Raw genomic sequence first — 21207 nt, forward strand, 5'->3', positions numbered from 1 at the left:
GCATTAACACAGTGTCTCTGAAACCAGCATAATCACTTGAGATTTGTAATAAAATCAGAGATGGGCCCTCCGTTTCTCTGACAAGAGTTAAATCTTTCCAGCATCACACCAGTCTGAGTGTTACAGCGTTTGGCAAATTTTTTGAATATACCGTCTAATTTGTTGTTGTCTTCACCTTCTAAGTAATTAAAGCTATTATAGATTTCTCTAGCTTCATGCCCTCCTGTTGAGAGTAGTAGGGCTATTTTCATTGTGTCAGAGGCAGTGCTTAAATCATTAGCTGTGATAAATATTTGGAACATCTGTTCAAACATTTACCAGTTATAAGTTAAATTACCGGTTGTTTCCAGCTGCCATGGAGTTCCAACAAGTTCCAATCAATCAGTTAGTCGTCGAGGATCCATTTGCTGCGAAGTCTTCCAGTCGAATATCCGGTTAAGTTTTTCTTCTCTTGCTGGTGTCTAGCTAGCTTTCTGAAATCACTCGTGGTACCATATGTTATTCTCTAAGTCTGAATAAAGATTGTAGACTTCCAGTTAACACAAATACTTTATTCAATGGGTTTGTTCTGTTTCCAGAGTTTAACTAGATATAATACAGTCAAGAGGTATGACCAGTGAAGCTAAGGTAAGCTGCCTATGCTGAGCTGTCTCTGTCTGCTGCTGCTCACTAGCCCTGTGCTTCTGAAAGAGGCGGATCCTACCTTGGGCTGGACCCTTTATACCCGTCTCTGATGCCCTCTAGTGATGCTGTGGCTGTTACATCTGTCTGCAGTCCCTGGTGTATATGCAGATGTATGTACAGATGTACAGATCACTACACTTTCATTACACTCCCATGAATGATCCAATAGAGAGTCATCATCTCCCTTAGATTCAGAACAGGCCCAGGGTTAGAATTATTAACCCACTCTGGCCCTCAGCTTTATTCCTTCTTCACAGCTGCTGTTTTCTGCTGTGGATTTTCATTTGTCACAAAGCTGCTGAATTATTCCTGCTCAGTCCCAATGTCCACATTTTCTAAAATCAACGGACGGAATTGTCCCCAAAATTCAGTGTTGGCTCAGGTGAGATGATCGGTGTGAAGCTGATAGGCTGCACGCCCTGCTTTTCCCATCGTATTGATGGGATTATAAAAGGGATTAAGATCCACACCATACCATCAGAACCCACCCCCAAGCATCGGGGCTCTTCCTCTCCCCTCCACCCCTTGCAGGCCCCAATGGGGCCCTCCAGGGAGCCCACCCCTGACAGCACCAACCTGTCAGGGGTCAGCGGATGGTGCCAGAATCCTGCCCGGTTACATTTTCGAAAACCAATAATGATTCACCCTAGGTGTGAGGAGAAGGTGTTGGGCGGACGTTACAATGTCAAGGCTGGTAAGTGGATGTTAATTTATTTAAAATGAAGGAAATCAGGCTCAGGACTGAATGTGAACCTGTTCACATCACTGGCAGCAGCAGGAAGATCTCAAATTTCCGGCGAAAATTTAATAGCCATTATGGATTTGCACCTGAGATTGACAGGGCCACTAAATCGCGGCCACTAAATCACGGCCAATGTTTTTGTCTTATCAGCGTCTCGCTACCTTTGTCAGAATAAATGTGCTAGGTACCTGCTTTCAGAAGTATTATCTGGTCATTCTGACACAGCTCCATGAATCCACTGATTCGCTTGGCAAATTCCACCACATACTGGATTGCATTTGTCACTTGGATCGCGCATTGCTGCCACATAGTCTCACAGGACTGTTAAAACCAGAATCAAAGTAAATATATTGTACAAAAGACATCACCAGGTTTTACACTGTAGATTATATCAGTCAAGTAATAGTGACCGAGTGATCAATATGTTCTTTTATCTATACTTTTTTTTAATAATTAGGTAACTCTTATAAATTAGTAGATAATTGATACAAATCAAACGTTTTTGTGGTCAGAGAGGAAATACCTGCAGCAGCAAATAGTAATTCCTGGAAAATATTATGATGGAACTTTGATTTAGTCCTAGGTGCAATTTAGGCCAATTCTCCTTTTATGTGATAATTCCTGCAGAATGCGCGGTGGGCTTTAGTGTTTACAGTTATGGAGCTTCAAGCCTCTGCAATAATGGGACAATATCCAACAAGCTCTTAACCAATCCCAACTCTCTTAGTGCGATGGCTGAGGCAGAGTTTTCCATTAATTGAATGAGAAAGTAACAATGACAGCTTATATTTCTCTCCCATCTTTAATGGAATGAAACAACCCAGCGTTCTTTACAGGGACATTATAAAATATGGGCCACATAAAGTCAGTGAGCAAAAACGTGGTCAAAGAGGAGGGTTACAAAGGAGTGTCTTAAAGGAGGAGAGCCAGACAGAGGGGCCAAGGGGTGTGGCCAGGGTATTCCAGAGCTTTGAGCTGATGACAATTAGGATAGGGGATGTGCAAGAGGGCAGAGTTGGAGGAGTTCAGATATCTTGGAGAGCTGAAGGAGATTGCAGAGATAGGGAGGGGCGAGGGGAGGAATTTGAAAACGGGTGAGAATTTTTAAATTAAGAAGCTGCTTGACTGTGAAGCAGTGTGGCTCACAGGAGTGAAACCAGGAGTGCACTGGAATACTAGACACGCACAGAGATGTACGCTCATTCTTGTGGATGGCTATCAACGATAAAAACAAAATCAGGAAAATAACCTCAGTGGAATGTGTTTATCTTCTCTTTATAGACAGGCTGAATTCCAGTTAGCACACAGTGAATGAGAATGTTATTTCAAATTAACCTTTTGTGTTTTTAATGTGTGAAGATTTTAAATTTTTGCAGCAATATTTGAAGATTGCTTAAAGTAGGTTGAATTGGTACCTTATTTTGAAAGTTCCGGATTTCCTCTTGTGTATAGGGCTGCCAGGCAAGCTGCTTTAACTCTTCAATTGTGTACTGACAAGTCACCAAATGTGATTCCACCACATTCTGTGCTACCCGATCTGGAGAAGGGGTCACAGGTTTTAAAGGGATGACACAAGACACTCAGCTCAAAACCAAAGGTACTCACAAATTTAATCCAGTGGATCCCATTTATAAAGCTCCCCCCCGCCCCCGCCCACCCCCCCAGCATCGTGGCATATGTTGCTCATATTTACCATTAAAAACCTTCCAGCTTGCCCACTCCAAGCTGCTAACGGCAGAGCAAAATATACGGGGCAACCAAAAGAAATCTCATTGGTTAAGGAGATACAAGGATTGGAAATTCAATGTCAAATCCGGTACGGAAACAGACATTTAAAAAAAGGGAAATAAACATTGGATTAAGGGAGAGAAAACATCCAAATCAAACAATGTCATGATCTATAATGTGCTTCCAAAATATCGGCGGGGCTAATCTCACTCACCACTATTTATACAAGACAAGGAACAAATGTCAGTCAAATGTAAAACGTCAATTGTTGTTATCATTAGCTTTGTCAAAATGGCTTTTTCGGTCTGATATTCCAATGAAGATCATTAAACTGTTGTCGTTTCTGAAGGCAGACACTAATCAAACCCACTGCTGATGTTTAGGGGGTAATAGTGGGCAGCATGGTTGTACGGTGGTTAGCACTGTTGCTTCACAACTCCAGGGACCCGGGTTCAAGTCCGAACGTAGGTCTCTGTCTGTGCGGAGTCTGCACGTTCTCCCTGGGCGGGATTCTCCCATCCCGCGGCAGAGTGTCCACGCCATTGTAAACGCCGACGCATTTTATGACGGCGTGAACGGGCCGCTGCCAGGACTAATTCTGGCCCCTACAGGGGCACGAACCGCTGGAGCGGTTCGTGCCGCTGCCGTTCCGCGGGATGCGCGCACGCGCAGTGGCTTCCTTCAGTGGGCTGGCCCCAACGCAACATGGCGCAGGAGTACAGGGGCCGGCGCGTAGGAAAAGAGGCTGGGGGAGAGAGCGGCCTGCCCGCCGATCGGTGGGCCCTGATCGTGGGCCAGGCCGCATCGGAGGCCCCCCCCGGGGTCGGAGACCCCTCCCCCAACAGGCCGCCACCCGACCCTTGCACGTAGAGTTCCCGCCGGCTGCGAGCAGGTGTGGATGGCATCGGCGGGACTCGTTTTTTTTCCACGGCCGCTCGGCCCATCCGGGCTGGAGAATCGGAGAGCCGGCCGCATAGAGCGGCCCGCGACCGGCGGCGCGCCAAACATGCCGGCGCCGATTCTCGCCGACGGCGTCAGGGCAGCGTGACCCGGTCACGGGAGTTCTCCGGTCCGGCCCAGGGCTGGGAGAATCCCGCCCCCTGTGTCTGCGTGGGTTTCCTCCGGGTGCTCCAGTTTCCTCCCACAGTCCAAAGATGTGCAGCATAGGTGTGTTGGCCGTGATAAATTGCCCTTAGTGATCAAAAAGGTGAGGTGGGGTTACTGGTTTGCTGGGATAGGGTGGAGGTGTGGGCTTGAGTAGGGTGCTCTTCCGAAGGGAAACTTGATGAGCCGAATGGCCTGCGTCTTCATTGTAAATGTTATGATCTGGTAGATCAAGTAACCGTTAATTGTTGATTATTTGGCGCTGAAACCCAATTGCTTCACGTCCGGAGTCTCACTCCTTCAGGTTTTGACATTTTTCAGGAAGATTTAAAATGTCAACTTTTTAAATGTATTTTATTCTTTTTCCTGTTTGCTTTATTCTCTATTAATCCAGTATTTCTTTTCCATTTTATTTCTCTTTCTACACTTGTTTTGACATCGCATTCACACTCCTTCCCAGCCCTTCATCAGCTTAGATGGTTGGGGACCCGGGTTCAAATCCAACCAGGGCAAATGGCGGAATTTAAATTCAATAAAAATCTGGAATTAAAAGTCTAATGATGACCATGAAGTCATTGTCGATTGTTGTAAAATCCCATCGGGTTCACTAATGTCCTTCAGGGAAGGAAATCCGCCGCCCTTACCCGGTCTGGCCTACATGTGACTCCGGACCCACATAGCGGTGCGGTTGACTCTTAACTGACCGCTGAGAAGTGACCCGCAAGCCATTCAGTTCAAGGACAATTAGGGATGGGCAACAAATACTGGCCCAGGTCAGCAGCACCCCCATCCCAAGAACGAATTAAAAAAAGGTTATTCCCATTTTGCGCAGAGATAACAGAGAACACTCTTAGCTCCTCATTACCGTGACAGCAAACGATGACCCAATATGAAATTTGAACTCCATACCTTATCGTAACACTGCTCTGAGTTTCATGTTATTAGTGAGATACCAATATTTGGACAAAGTCACCACAGTATGTTCTTCATTATCTCTGAGAAACATGGATTTCACAGTAATGAGGAAAAAAATGAAGATCTCTCTGGATGGAAATATTAGAAATGGGCTTAATGGTGTTTCACAGCAATTAATTATTTTGTAATCTCGTGAGTAGAATAAGTCAATTGTCAGTCCACATTTCTAGCACGTGTCTATATACTGACTGAATAAAGGAGTAGCGATACATACCTATCTCCACCATTGAGATTTCTGTGGCTAGCTGCCCATTCTCTGGCGAGAGGTACGAGAACAAGCTGGGCTCCAGCATGATTTCATATATGGACTCCTGTTTAATATGTTTAATGTCATTCACATCTATAGCAGACTGATCAGGAGATGGTTCAGCAGAGGCCGAAAGATCAAAATTATAAAAACTGTTCCCTCCATCAGGGGTCAGTGGAAAGTCAAACAGGAGCCCGTCTGAGAAAGTGCTGCTGATGTCATCCAGATCTCCCAGTCCACTGCTCACACTGTTTGTATAAACACGTGCCAGTCCCTCCGAACTTTCCTTTGTTGCCAACTGTTCCTGGTGCTGCTGGTGTTTCTGTACCTCTGCATAGAGGCTGTCCCGCTGCTTTTTGGACATACGACCAAACTTTACAGCTACAGGAAAGTAAGGGGGAAACCTTATTAGCAATTGAATGATCATCAATTCCCTTCATTAACAATTGTATCATCATGTAATTACTAATCAGAGAGTTGTTATGGGCCCTTGAGGTTACTGGGTTACGGGGAGAGGGGTCTAAGTGCTCTTTCAGAGGGTCAGTGCAGACTCAATGGGCTGAATGGCCTCCTTCGACACTGCAATGATTCTGTGAATGAAAGAAATATGGGCGGGATTCTCCGACCCCACGCCGGGTTGGAGAATTGGCGAGGGGGCGTGCGAATCGCGCCACGCTGCCCCGACACCGGGACGCGATTCTTCGCAGTGGGGCCGGCGAGGTCGGCGCAGCGCCGGTGGGGGGCCGCTGTACGTGGCCCCCCTGATTCTCCGGCCCGGATGGGCCGAGCGGCCGTAAAGAAAAAAATGAGTCCCGCCAGTGCCGTTCTAACCTGCTCTGAGCCGGCGGGGCCTCTGCGTTGAAGGGTCCGGGGGCGACCTGTAGTGGGGGGGGGGGGGTCCATCCACGGAGGGGGCCTCCAATATGGCCTGGCCCGCGATCGAGACCCACCGATCGGCGGGCCGGCCTCTCTGTCTCCCGGCCTCCTTTCTTCCGCGCCGGCATTCCTGCCATGTTGGGTCGGGGCCGGCGCGGAGAAGGGAGACACTGCACATGCCGGTTCGCGCCGGATCCACTACGCGTGTGCGCATCTCCCAGCTGAAGTGGCGTGAACCGCTCCAGCGCCCTGCTGGCCCCCTGTAGGGACCAGAATTTCTGATCCTGGGGCCGTGTTGACGCCGTCGAGAAACGCGACGGTGTTTCCAACGGCGTCAACACTTAGCCTCAGGATCAGAGAATCCCGCCCCTATATTTTTGAAAAGGAAATGCGTTTCTTCAGAAATCAGCCAATTTTGTTGTATTTTTGATCCCCATTTCTGCCTTCATTTTGAAAATTCCATTTCCTGATCGTTATTCACCCAGATAAATCAAAACAAAACATTCTGGCCTGGATCCTCCCATATCGCGGCCAAGTGTTCACGCCGGCATTAAAACCGGTGCGAGCGGCAGCGGCGTCAACGGGCCTCTAGGTCCAGGCATTGTCCTCGTCTTCGGGGCTACAACGGTGCCGGAGTGCTGTGCGCTGCTCCGGCGTCGAAAGCCGGCACTACCACAGCCGTCGTCTCCGCACCGGCCCCTGGGCAACATGGCGGAGCCCGACAGGGGCCCGGCGCGGAGGAACATAGGCCCCCCCGGAATGAGCGCCCCCGCCGATCGCAGGCCTGGCCACCGTGGAGGCCTCCCCGGACTCGACCTGCCCCGCCCCCCACCAGGACGGTCCCCGCAGGTCCCGCCGGATGGGGCCATATGTAAACCACGCCGGCAGAACTCGGCAGGCACTCGAGCGCAGAGAATCAGTGCGGGGTTTTTCAACGGCCCCCGCCCGGCGCTACGGCGACCGAAAATCGGCGGCCCGACGTCGGAGCGGCGTGGCGGGATTCCCGCGCACCCCCGGCAATTCTCCGACCCGGTGCGGGCTCGGAGAATCCCGGCCTATATATTTCCTTTTCAACGAAACATCTCCCACTCATCCAAATGAGAACAAAGCTCTTTGCACTCTTTGGCATTCCCACTGCTCCGACATGTCTGAATCCCAAGTTTCAAATGAATGAGAGTTGGCAAGGTGGAAAGTGGAGCATTATATCTTCTGACCGGCAGCAAAATCAACTGCAAGGTGTTTTCTAATTACTGAGGAAGCCAAATTGCCTTTTGTTTTGACAAAATACCTTTCACTCGCTTACTAAGTTTCATTTTTGGTGTTTGCGAGAAACTACTTAAAACCCAATACTACAAAGTAACCTTTTACTAAATCCTGCTGTGGACAATAATTTTTAAAACGGCCAAAACGTGAGATCAGCCCATTTGATTTTGAAAAGGAACATTAAACATCCTTCCAAAATTCCTCCAATGCAGGCATTTAAAAAACCCAGACCTAACAGCGATACAGAGTGGAAAGCGGAGAGTTTAAAAATCAACTAATGTTTTATCACATTACATCTTAATAAAATGTAGCAACAAGAAGTTGGTGAGAAAGCTGCCTGTTGCGAAAGTAGATTCCATTTCTCGGTTCCCCAGCAACATTCCATCAGCATCCGAGCTAGTCAAACTCTGATAAATACAAAACCACCCGACAAAGAAAAGCTCTACTTGTACAACGATTAAGCTCAGGGTTTCTGTAACCTGCAGATAAAAATAACCAATTTGGATGTCTTTGGGGACTGCTGCACACTCACTCAGCAGCAGAAATGAAGAAAAGTCAAATTGGAGAAACTGCTAAAATGTGTTGTCTGTCGGTGAAATCGCTGCTGGCTCAGCTTCAAGTGAAACTTATTAAGAAGAAAGGTAATTGGGGAATACATTAAGCCTGGATCTCGGAGCATGTTCAGGAAACTGGGGCATTTGGTTTTGTGCCTTGGAATTCAATACTTGAATAAAATTTATAGTTTGGCCAGGAATATGTTTATTTGGGTCCAAATGTACAGAACTTGTACTAACAGATAGAGAGACGCATACAAACCGATATGATGCAAAACTAAATCTGGCTGTCTCACAAGGTACTCTGAGCCAATATGAATGCCAGATTGGAGCCAGGTTCTCATTCAAGTGCTGCCAGTAAATTCTGCCAATGAGATCAGTTGAACAGCTTGTTTAATCTGGGTCTGTTTTGGGTCCAAAATCAACAAACTCCCTGAAGCAAAAGACAATTTTCAATTTCCTAATTGTGGATAATTCCTAGAGTACACATATGCATAAAAATGGTTAGTAACAAATACAACATTAGGCATCAGGTGATTTGCGAAAAAGACGAACCGGCTCAGCCAGTTGCAGTTCTCTCTCTTACCGTCACGCGACATTCCAAGAGTGAGACACTTCTGCAGTCGGCAGTGTTGGCAACGATTCCGATTGGTCCGATCAATCAAACAGTTCCTCTGGCGCGGGCAGGAATAGGCAGCATTATTCTGCTGGCTTCGTCTGAAGAAACCCTGGTTCAGAAAATGTGTTTTTCAAAAACTTTACAAGGCTGTTACCAATAGTGTCAATTTGTGATAGCATGCAGCATGTCTATTGCCTCTGAGCTTCAGGCCTGCCAAGAAATAGCAGGTCAGCCACAGCTTGGGATAACATAGAACATAGAAAATACAGCATAGAACAGGCACTTCGGCCCACGATGTTGTGCCGAACCTTTGTCCTAGATTAATCATAGATTATCATAGAATGTACAGTGTAGAAGGAGGCCATTCGGCCCATTGAGTCTGGAAAGAGCACCCTACCCAAGATCAACACCTCCACCCAACACTAAGAGCAATTTTGGACACTAAGGGCAATTTATCATGGCCAATCCACCTAACCTGCACATCTTTGGACTGTGGGAGGAAACCGGAGCACCCGGAGGAAACCCACGCACACATGGGGAGGACGTGCAGACTCCGCACAGACAGCGACCCAGTGGGGAATCGAACCTGGGACCCTGGAGCTGTGAAGCAATTGTGCTATCCACAATGCTACCGTGCTGCCCTTAAGAACAAATAAATCTACACTATATCATTCTACCGTAATCCATGTACCTATCCAACAGCTGCTTGAAGGTCCCTAATGTTTCCGACTCAATTACTTCCACAGGCAGTGCATTCCATGCCCCCACTACTCTCTGGGTAAAGAACCTACCTCTGATATCCCTCCTATATCTTCCAACTTTCACCTTAAATTTATGTCCCCTTGTAATGGTTTGTTCCACCCGGGGAAAAAGTCTCTGACTGTCTACTCTATCTATTCCCCTGATCATCTTATAAACCTCTATCAAGTCGCCCCTCATCCTTCTCCGTTCTAATGAGAAAAGGCCTAGCACCCTCAACCTTTCCTCGTAAGACCTACTCTCCATTCCAGGCAACATCCTGGTAAATCTCCTTTGCACCTTTTCCAAAGCTTCCACATCCGTCCTCCTTTAATTCACTTCTCCAGGCACATCTTTGGCCTCATCTCCTTTTCCAATTGGTGGTGTTCAATCTGCTGCCAATCTGGTGAGGTGAACACCCGGAAAGCAAAAAAATGTGTCCTGCCAGCCTCCATCATCTTTTGGTCATGATGTCGCAGTGACACTTGTGACCTGCTCTCTGTCATACTTCTTCATTGGTGATGTTGTTGCTCCATATGATGCCCAGACCGAATGCCGACAGTGCTGGTGGAAGACGTCTAACTTACCCGATTGCTTTTCCATGTCTGGCATAGATTGCAGTTGGTGCTATTATGAAAATGTAGAGTTGCAGCTGCATGGCCGCATTGATGGCGTTGGATGGCCAGACTGTGTGGAGCCTCTGGAAGGGGAATGCTGCTTTGCACTTCTTGTGCAGATATCAATCTCTACATCACCTTCCTTGGAGATGATGCTTCCTAGATTGGAGAAGTGGTCAAAATCCTCGATGTTCTGTTGCCAGATGTTGATGGGAGGGGCCTCCAGCCATCATTATCTTGATCTTCTTCAGCTGATGCGTAGACCAACCTTAGCATTGCTGCTCCCAAAGCTGCTGGCCATGTTTTAGAATGCACAACATTATTTGGTTAGCAAGGCAATGTCAGCTGTGAAACCCACCGTTAACCGATGGCATTGCCAAGAGATTCCAAAGTCTGCACCAAACATTACCTTCCTCGTGATGAAATCAATAACCAAGAGGAAAAGAAATGGGGAGAGTTTGCAGCCTTGCTTTACTCCTGTTATTATGCTGTTGAAGGAGTGTGTGATGTCCGTCCTGGCCTTGATGCAGCAGTGTAAGGACTTAAAGATATTAATACACCACTCCCGGATGCCATACCGTCTTGTGATGTACAAAGTGACGACTGATGGATGCTATCGAAAACCTTCTGCAAATCAATGAAGTTGATAACATGTGGCCTGACACTCTAGGCTCTGCTCAATGGTGTTACTGAGCGTAAAGATCTGCTCACTGCATGATCTGCCAAACCAAAAACCTAGCTGTTCTTTGCTAAGCATACTCTCTACTTCCAACCTGTGAGAAGACCGTGCTGAAGATCGTGCCAGTTACTGAGAGCAACGACATCCTGTGCAGCCCAGATCTTATTGAACAGGTCTGTGAGTTCCACTGCGACAGTGTTCCTGTTCTGGCTCAAGAGGGACTGAGGGGGGCTGCCACTTATTTGCAGCTTTCCGTATTCACAAAGTGGTCATTGCATTAGAAACATCTGCAGAAGAATGAGGAGCTCTTCACCCAGAATCCATAATGGCAACGAAACTGCTCCATCCGATGGAAAGGCTGTGCAAGCATTAAATCTCAGAGTTACTATGGATACTGGACAAATTCCCCCATATCCCACAAAATATGTTGCTGCCGTCTTGAGCTGACCTGAACCTCTGGTGGTTTATGTTGGTAAACGGCTTCTTTGTATTTGGAACCAGTCCATAGTTCATAATTAAAGGGTGAAAGTGGTTTCAGATCAATTCCTGTAAGTCATTTGTGCCGCCCACTAAATATATCTTTATTTGCAGCTGTCTATTTTTCTTTTAAAAAGGGTTTCAGTAATTCAGTAAGTTTTAAAGTACTGGTGGACAAGGATAAGAGTGGTCCGAGGATGAATGTGCTAAATTGGGGGAAGGCTAATTATAACAATATTAGGCGGGAACTGAAGAACCTAGATTGGGGGCGGATGTTTGAGGGCAAATCAACATCTGACATGTGGGAGGCTTTCAAGTGTCAGTTGAAAGGAATTCAGGACCGGCATGTTCCTGTGAGGAAGAAGGATAAATACGGCAAATTTTGGGATCCTTGGATAACCAGAAATATTGTAGGCCTCGTCAAAAAGAAAAAGGAGGCATTTTTCAGAACTAGAAGGCTGGGAACAGATGAAGCCTGTGTGGCATATAAGGAAAGTAGGAAGGAACTTAAGCAAGGAGTCAGGAAGGCTAAAAGGGGTCACGAAAAGTCATTGGCAAATAGGGTTAAGGAAAATCCCAACGCTTTTTACACGTACATAAAAAGCAAGAGCGTAGCCAGGGAAAGGGTTGGCCCACTGAAGGATAGGGGAGGGAATCTATGTGTGGAGCCAGAGGAAATGGGCGAGGTACTAAATGAATACTTTGCATCAGTATTCACCAAAGAGAAGGAATTGGTGGGTGTTGAGTTTGGAGAAGGGTGTGTAAATAGCCTGGGTCACATTGAGATCCAAAAAGACGAGGTGTTGGGCGTCTTGAAAAGTATTAAGGGGGATACGTCCCCAGGGCCTGATGGGATATACCCCAGAATACTGAAGGAGGCTAGAGAGGAAATTGCTGAGGCCTTGGTAGAAATATTTGGCTCCTCACTGTCTTCAGGTGATGTCCCGGAGGACTGAAGAATAGCCAATGTTGTTCCTTTGTTTAAGAAGGGTAGCAAGGATAATCCAGGGAACTACAGGCTGGTGAGCCTTACATCAGTGGTAGGGAAATTACTGGAGAGAATTCTTTGAGACAGGATCTACTCCCATTTGGAAGCAAGTGGTCGTATTAGCGAGAGGCAGCACGGGTTTGTGAAGGGGAGGTCATGTCTCACTAACTTGATAGAGTTTTTCGAGGAGGTCACAAAGATGATTGATGCAGGTAGGGCAGTCTATGTTGTCTATATGGACTTCAGTAAGGCCTTTGACAAGGTCCCTCATGGCAGACTGGTACAAAAGGTGAAGTCACACGGGATCAGGGGTGAGCTGGCAAGATGGATACAGAACTGCTAGGTCATAGAAGGCAGAGAGTAGCAATGGAAGGATGCTTTTCTAATTGGAGGTCTGTGACTAGTGGTGTTCCGCAGGGATCAGTGCTGGGACCTTTGCTGTTCGTAGTATATATAAATGATTTGGAGGAAAATGTAACTGGTCTGATTAGTAAGTTTGCAGACGACACAAAGGTTGGTGGAATTGCGGATAGCGATGAGGACTGTCAGAGGATACAGCAGGATTTAGATCGTTTGGAGACTTGGGCGGAGAGATGGCAGATGGAGTTTATTCCGGACAAATGTGAGGTAATGCATTTTGGAAGGTCTAATGCAGGTAGGGAATATACAGTGAATGGTAGAACCCTCAAGAGTATTGACAGTCAGAGAGATCTAGGTGTACAGGTCCACAGGTCACTGAAAGAGGCAACACAGGTGGAGAAGGTAGTCAAGAAGGCATACAGTATGCTTGCCTTCATTGGCCGGGGCGTTGAGTATAAAAATTGGCAAGTCATGTTGCAGCTGTATAGAACCTTAGTTAGGCCACACTTGGAGTATAGTGTTCAATTCTGGTCGCCACACTACCAGAAGGATGTGGAGGCTTTAGAGAGGGTGCAGAAGAGATTTACCAGAATGTTGCCTGGTATGGAGGGCATTAGCTATGAGGAGCGGTTGAACAAACTCTGGTTGTTCTCACTGGAACGATGGAGGTTGAGGGGCGACCTGATAGAGGTCTACAAAATTTTGAGGGGCATAGACAGAGTGGATAGTCAGAGGCTTTTCCCCAGGGTAGAGGGGTCAATTACTAGGGGGCATAGGTTTAAAGTGCGAGGGGCAAGGTTTAGAGGAGCTGTACGAGGTAAGTCCTTTACACAGAGGGTAGTGGGTGCCTGGAACTCGCTACTGGAGGTGGTGGTGGAAGCAGGGACGATAGTGACGTTTAAGGGGCATCTTGACAAATACATGAATAGGATGGGAATAGAGGGATACGGACCCAGGAAGTGTAGAAGATTGTAGTTTAGTCGGGCAGTATGGTCGGCACGGGCTTGGAGGGCCGAAGGGCCTGTTCCTGTGCTGTACATTTCTTTGTCCTTTGTTTTCCATTTATATTTGGTTTCGCTTTAACTAATTGATGATATTCATTTTGGAACATCTTGAGGATAATATAGGTATTGTATTATTGTCATGTTGTCTTTACAACGCAGTAATTTTGCAAGAATTATTATTTTCTTTAAGATATTTTCTCTCATTCCTCTTTCTGTTGACTCCAGCTTCCAAGTGTTAGTTGTAGCTGCGAAAGGTTTAGATCTGGCTATTCTTAACCAGAGATCTCGAGGGTAGTGGGAGGTTATAGAGGTAGTAAAAAGCAAGGCCAGAGAGAATTCGGAGAGCAGAAATTAGAATTTTAAAATCAGGGCATTGCCAGATTGGGAACTAAAATAGGTCACGGGGAAGGACTCGCTGTGAGTTAGTTAGAGGCAAGGTTTTGGATATGCTCACGTTTCCAGAGAGTGTAAATGGGAGGCCAGGCAGCTTCGGAATAGTCAGTAATGGACATCAACATGTAACACACTTCTAGCTAACATGATACACTAAAAGCTGCACTGCACAAACACGGGATTTAGTAGTTCTCGCTGTAAGGGCGAATAGTGTCAGCTTATAATAAATAACACTTGTAAAGTTCAATTATTATCTCACATTCTGATAACAATCGGAGTCAGCATTGGCTTCTACAGTCCGTGTGCTCCTTGCTACTTTCACATGTAGTGAAGACGTGTTTCATGTTAAATGCAAATTATAGGTTTTGTGGAACTGTTATCAATTTTTATTAGAATTCACGAATGTGGAGTGGCAGGGCAGAAATTCTGTGGCCCGTTGTGTATCAACTACGGCTCAGTGGTTGGCACTCTGAGCTGTGGAGAAGGATTGGGGTTCACGTCTTAATCAAGGACCTGAACACAGTCAAAAAAAACCCAATCAAGGCTACAGTCCTGTGCAGCACTGAGTGAGTGCCGCACTGTCAGAGGGTCAGTACTGAGGGAGTGCCGCACTGTCAGAGGGTCAGTACTGAGGGAGTGCCGCACTGTCAGAGGGTCAGTACTGAGGGAGTGCCACACTGTCAGAGGGTCAGTACTGAGGGAGTGCCGCACTGTCAGAGGGTCAGTACTGAGGGAGTGCTGCACTGTCAGAGGGTCAGTACTGAGGGAGTGCCGCACTGTCAGAGGGTCAGTACTGAGGGAGTGCCGCACAGTCAGAGGGTCAGTACTGAGGGAGTGCTGCACTGTCAGAGGGTCAGTACTGAGGGAGTGCTGCACTGTCAGAGGGTCAGTACTGAGGGAGTGCTGCACTGTCAGTGCGTCAGTACTGAGGGAGTGCTGCACTGTCAGTGCGTCAGTACTGAGGGAGTGCTGCACTGTCAGAGGGTCAGTACTGAGGGAGTGCTGCACTGTCAGAGGGTCAGTACTGAGGGAGTGCTGCACTGTCAGAGGGTCAGTACTGAGGGAGTGCTGCACTGTCAGTGCGTCAGTACTGAGGGAGTGCTGCACTGTCAGAGGGTCAGTACTGAGGGAGTGCTGCACTGTCAGAAGGTCAGTACTGAGGGAGTGCTGCACTGTCAGAGGGTCAGTACTGAGGGAGTGCTGCACTGTCAGAGGGTCAGTACTGAGGGAGTGCCGCACTGTCAGAGGGTCAGTACTGAGGGAGCGCCGCACTGTCAGAGGGTCAGTACTGAGGGAGTGCCGCACTGTCAGAGGGTCAGTACTGAGGGAGTGCCGCACTGTCAGAGGGTCAGTACTGAGGGAGTGCTGCACTGTCAGAGGGTCAGTACTGAGGGAGCGCCGCACTGTCAGAGGGTCAGTACTGAGGGAGCGCCGCACTGTCAGAGGGTCAGTACTGAGGGAGCGCCGCACTGTCAGAGGGTCAGTACTGAGGGAGTGCTGCACTGTCAGAGGGTCAGTACTGAGGGAGCGCCGCACTGTCAGAGGGTCAGTACTGAGGGAGTGCTGCACTGTCAGTGCGTCAGTACTGAGGGAGTGCTGCACTGTCAGAGGGTCAGTACTGAGGGAGTGCTGCACTGTCAGAGGGTCAGTACTGAGGGAGTGCTGCACTGTCAGAGGGTCAGTACTGAGGGAGTGCTGCACTGTCAGAGGGTCAGTACTGAGGGAGTGCTGCACTGTCAGAGGGTCAGTACTGAGGGAGTGCTGCACTGTCAGTGCGTCAGTACTGAGGGAGTGCTGCACTGTCAGAGGGTCAGTACTGAGGGAGTGCTGCACTGTCAGAGGGTCAGTACTGAGGGAGTGCTGCACTGTCAGAGGGTCAGTACTGAGGGAGTGCTGCACTGTCAGAGGGTCAGTACTGAGGGAGTGCCGCACTGTCAGAGGGTCAGTACTGAGGGAGCGCCGCACTGTCAGAGGGTCAGTACTGAGGGAGCGCCGCACTGTCAGAGGGTCAGTACTGAGGGAGCGCCGCACTGTCAGAGGGTCAGTACTGAGGGAGTGCTGCACTGTCAGAGGGTCAGTACTGAGGGAGCGCCGCACTGTCAGAGGGTCAGTACTGAGGGAGTGCCGCACTGCCAGAGGGTCAGTACTGAGGGAGTGCCGCACTGTCAGAGGGTCAGTACTGAGGGAGTGCCGCACTGTCAGAGGGTCAGTACTGAGGGAGTGCCACACTGTCAGAGGGTCAGTACTGAGGGAGTGCCGCACTGTCAGAGGGTCAGTACTGAGGGAGTGCTGCACTGTCAGAGGGTCAGTACTGAGGGAGTGCCGCACTGTCAGAGGGTCAGTACTGAGGGAGTGCCGCACAGTCAGAGGGTCAGTACTGAGGGAGTGCTGCACTGTCAGAGGGTCAGTACTGAGGGAGTGCTGCACTGTCAGAGGGTCAGTACTGAGGGAGTGCTGCACTGTCAGTGCGTCAGTACTGAGGGAGTGCTGCACTGTCAGTGCGTCAGTACTGAGGGAGTGCTGCACTGTCAGAGGGTCAGTACTGAGGGAGTGCTGCACTGTCAGAGGGTCAGTACTGAGGGAGTGCTGCACTGTCAGAGGGTCAGTACTGAGGGAGTGCTGCACTGTCAGTGCGTCAGTACTGAGGGAGTGCTGCACTGTCAGAGGGTCAGTACTGAGGGAGTGCTGCACTGTCAGAGGGTCAGTACTGAGGGAGTGCTGCACTGTCAGAGGGTCAGTACTGAGGGAGTGCTGCACTGTCAGAGGGTCAGTACTGAGGGAGCGCCGCACTGTCAGAGGGTCAGTACTGAGTGAGTGCCGCACTGTCAGAGGGTCAGTACTGAGGGAGTGCCGCACTGTCAGAGGGTCAGTACTGAGGGAGTGCTGCACTGTCAGAGGGTCAGTACTGAGGGAGCGCCGCACTGTCAGAGGGTCAGTACTGAGGGAGCGCCGCACTGTCAGAGGGTCAGTACTGAGGGAGCGCCGCACTGTCAGAGGGTCAGTACTGAGGGAGTGCTGCACTGTCAGAGGGTCAGTACTGAGGGAGCGCCGCACTGTCAGAGGGTCAGTACTGAGGGAGTGCTGCACTGTCAGTGCGTCAGTACTGAGGGAGTGCTGCACTGTCAGAGGGTCAGTACTGAGGGAGTGCTGCACTGTCAGAGGGTCAGTACTGAGGGAGTGCTGCACTGTCAGAGGGTCAGTACTGAGGGAGTGCTGCACTGTCAGAGGGTCAGTACTGAGGGAGTGCTGCACTGTCAGTGCGTCAGTACTGAGGGAGTGCTGCACTGTCAGAGGGTCAGTACTGAGGGAGTGCTGCACTGTCAGAGGGTCAGTACTGAGGGAGTGCTGCACTGTCAGAGGGTCAGTACTGAGGGAGTGCTGCACTGTCAGAGGGTCAGTACTGAGGGAGTGCCGCACTGTCAGAGGGTCAGTACTGAGGGAGCGCCGCACTGTCAGAGGGTCAGTACTGAGGGAGTGCTGCACTGTCAGAGGGTCAGTACTGAGGGAGCGCCGCACTGTCAGAGGGTCAGTACTGAGGGAGTGCCGCACTGTCAGAGGGTCAGTACTGAGGGAGTGCTGCACTGTCAGAGGGTCAGTACTGAGGGAGCGCTGCACTGTCAGAGGGTCAGTACTGAGGGAGTGCTGCACTGTCAGAGGGTCAGTACTGAGGGAGTGCTGCACTGTCAGAGGGTCAGTACTGAGGGAGTGCCGCACTGTCAGAGGGTCAGTACTGAGGGAATGCCGCACTGTCAGAGGGTCAGTACTGAGGGAGTGCCGCACTGTCAGAGGGTCAGTACTGAGGGAGTGCCGCACTGTCAGAGAATCAGTATTGAGGGAGTGCCGCACTGTCAGAGAGTCAGTATTGAGGGAGTGCGTCACTGTCAGAGAATCAGTATTGAGGGAGTGCGGCACTGTCAGAGGGTCAGTACTGAGGGAGTGCTGCACTGTCAGAGAATCAGAATTGAGGGAGTGCTGCAATGTCAGAGGGTCAGTACTGAGGGAGTGCTGCACTGTCAGAGGGTCAGTACTGAGGGAGTGCCGCACTGTCAGAGGGTTAGTACTGAGGGAGTGCCGCACTGTCAGAGAGTCAGTACTGAGGGAGCGCTGCACTGTCAGAGGGTCAGTACTGAGCGAGTGCTGCACTGTCAGAGGGTCAGTACTGAGGGAGTGCTGCACTGTCAGAGGGTCAGTACTGAGGGAGTGCTGCACTGTCAGAGGGTCAGAACTGAGGGAGTGCCGCACTGTCAGAGGGTTAGTACTGAGGGAGTGCCGCACTGTCAGAGAGTCAGTACTGAGGGAGCGCTGCACTGTCAGAGGGTCAGTATTGAGGGAGTGCCGCACTTTCAGAGGGTCAGTATTGAGGGAGTGCCGCACTGTCAGAGGGTCAGTACTGAGGGAGTGCCGCACTGTCAGAGGGTCAGTACTGAGGGAGTGCTGCACTGTCAGAGGGTCAGTACTGAGGGAGTGCTGCACTGTCAGAGGGTCAGTACTGAGGGAGTGCCGCACTGTCAGAGGGTTAGTACTGAGGGAGTGCCGCACTGTCAGAGGGTCAGTACTGAGGGAGTGCCGCACTGTCAGAGAGTCAGTATTGAGGGAGTGCGGCACTGTCAGAGAATCAGTATTGAGGGAGTGCGGCACTGTCAGAGAATCAGTATTGAGGGAGTGCGGCACAGTCAGAGAATCAGTATTGAGGGAGTGCTGCACTGTCAGAGGGTCAGTACTGAGGGAGTGCTGCACTGTCAGAGGGTCAGTACTGAGGGAGTGCCGCACTGTCAGAGGGTCAGTATTGAGGGAGTGCCGCACTGTCAGAGGGTCAGTACTGAGGGAGTGCCGCACTGACAGAGGGTCAGTACTGAGGGAGTGCCGCACTGTCAGTGAATCAGTACTGAGGGAGTGCCGCACTGTCAGAGGGTCAGTACTGAGGGAGTGCTGCACTGTCAGAGGGTCAGTACTGAGGGAGTGCCGCACTGTCAGAGGGTCAGTACTGAGAGAGTGCTGCACTGTCAGAGGGTCAGTACTGAGGGAGTGCTGCACTGTCAGAGGGTCAGTACTGAGGGAGTGCTGCACTGTCAGAGGGTCAGTACTGAGGGAGTACCGCACTGTCAGAGAATCAGTATTGAGGGAGTGCCACACTGTCAGAGAGTCAGTATTGAGGGAGTGCGGCACTGTCAGAGAATCAGTATTGAGGGAGTGCGGCACTGTCAGAGAATCAGTATTGAGGGAGTGCTGCATTGTCAGAGGGTCAGTACTGAGGGAGTGCTGCACTGTTAGAGGGTCAGTACTGAGGGAGTGCCGCACTGTCAGAGGGTCAGTACTGAGGGAGTGCTGCACTGTCAGAGGGTCAGTACTGAGGGAGTGCTGCACTGTCAGAGGGTCAGTACTGAGGGAGTGCTGCACTATCAGAGGGTCAGTGCTGAGGGAGTGCCGCACTGTCAGAGGGTCAGTACTGAGGGAGTGCCGCACTGTCAGAGAATCAGTATTGAGGGAGTGCCGCACTGTCAGAGAATCAGTACTGAGGGAGAGCAGCACTGTCAGAGGGTCAGTATTGCGGGAGTGCTGCACTTTCAGAGGGTCAGTACTGAGGGAGTGCCGCACTGTCAGAGGGTCAGTACTGAGGGAGTGCCGCATTGTCAGAGGGTCAGTACTGAGGGATTGCTGCACTGTCAGAGGGTCAGGACTGAGGGAGTGCTGCACTGTCAGAGGGTCAGGACTGAGGGAGTGCCGCACTGTCAGAGGGTCAGTACTGAAGGATTGCCGCACTGTCAGAGGGTCAGTACTGAGGGAGTGCCGCACTGTCAGAGAATCAGTACTGAGGGAGTGCTGCACTGTCAGAGGGTCAGTACTGAGGGAGTGCTGCACTGTCAGAGAGTCAGTACTGAGGGAGTGCCGCACTGTCAGAGGGTCAGTACTGAGGGAGTGCTGCACTGTCAGAGAGTCAGTACTGAGGGAGTGCTGCACTGTCAGAGGGTCAGTACTGAGGGAGTGCCGCACTGTCAGAGGGTCAGTACTGAGGGAGTGCTGCACTGTCAGAGGGTCAGTACTGAGGGAGTGCTGCACTGTCAGAGGGTCAGTACTGAGGGAGTGCTGCACTGTCAGAGGGTCAGTACTGAGGAAGTGCTGCACTGTCAGTGCGTCAGTACTGAGGGAGTGCTGCACTGTCAGAGGGCCAGTACTGAGGGAGTGCTGCACTGTCAGAGGGTCAGTACTGAGGGAGTGCTGCACTGTCAGAGGGTCAGTACTGAGGGAGTGCTGCACTGTCAGAGGGTCAGTACTGAGGGAGTGCCGCACTGTCAGAGGGTCAGTACTGAGGGAGCGCCGCACTGTCAGAGGGTCAGTACTGAGGGAGCGCCGCACTGTCAGAGGGTCAGTACTGAGGGAGTGCCGCACTGTCAGAGGGTCAGTACTGAGGGAGTGCTGCACTGTCAGAGGGTCAGTACTGAGGGAGCGCCGCACTGTCAGAGGGTCAGTACTGAGGGAGCGCCGCACTGTCAGAGGGTCAGTACTGAGGGAGCGCCGCACTGTCAGAGGGTCAGTACTGAGGGAGTGCTGCACTGTCAGAGGGTCAGTACTGAGGGAGCGCCGCACTGTCAGAGGGTCAGTACTGAGGGAGTGCTGCACTGTCAGTGCGTCAGTACTGAGGGAGTGCTGCACTGTCAGAGGGTCAGTACTGAGGGAGTGCTGCACTGTCAGAGGGTCAGTACTGAGGGAGTGCTGCACTGTCAGAGGGTCAGTACTGAGGGAGTGCTGCACTGTCAGAGGGTCAGTACTGAGGGAGTGCTGCACTGTCAGAGGGTCAGTACTGAGGGAGTGCTGCACTGTCAGAGGGTCAGTACTGAGGGAGTGCCGCACTGTCAGAGGGTTAGTACTGAGGGAGTGCCGCACTGTCAGAGAGTCAGTACTGAGGGAGCGCTGCACTGTCAGAGGGTCAGTACTGAGCGAGTGCTGCACTGTCAGAGGGTCAGTACTGAGGGAGTGCTGCACTGTCAGAGGGTCAGTACTGAGGGAGTGCTGCACTGTCAGAGGGTCAGAACTGAGGGAGTGCCGCACTGTCAGAGGGTTAGTACTGAGGGAGTGCCGCACTGTCAGAGAGTCAGTACTGAGGGAGCGCTGCACTGTCAGAGGGTCAGTATTGAGGGAGTGCCGCACTTTCAGAGGGTCA

At 50.3% G+C, this 21207-nt stretch overlaps 1 protein-coding gene across 3 annotated transcripts in view; it reads right to left on the bottom strand.

Annotated features, from left to right (window-relative positions):
* LOC140394884 (nuclear receptor ROR-beta-like) overlaps positions 1-21207 on the bottom strand; it is a 179123-nt gene that overhangs the window by 58452 nt on the left and 99464 nt on the right. For all 3 annotated transcript variants that reach the window (XM_072482040.1, XM_072482042.1, XM_072482039.1), the window contains 4 exons: positions 8760-8901; positions 5448-5861; positions 2842-2963; positions 1615-1747 (listed from right to left, as the gene is read on the bottom strand). In XM_072482040.1, the coding sequence (XP_072338141.1) occupies positions 1615-1747; positions 2842-2963; positions 5448-5861; positions 8760-8901 (811 nt within the window). The remainder of the gene's footprint in view (positions 1-1614; positions 1748-2841; positions 2964-5447; positions 5862-8759; positions 8902-21207) is intronic.

This window comes from Scyliorhinus torazame, chromosome 18, assembly GCF_047496885.1.
Source record: "Scyliorhinus torazame isolate Kashiwa2021f chromosome 18, sScyTor2.1, whole genome shotgun sequence".
Taxonomy (NCBI): Eukaryota; Metazoa; Chordata; class Chondrichthyes; order Carcharhiniformes; family Scyliorhinidae; genus Scyliorhinus; species Scyliorhinus torazame.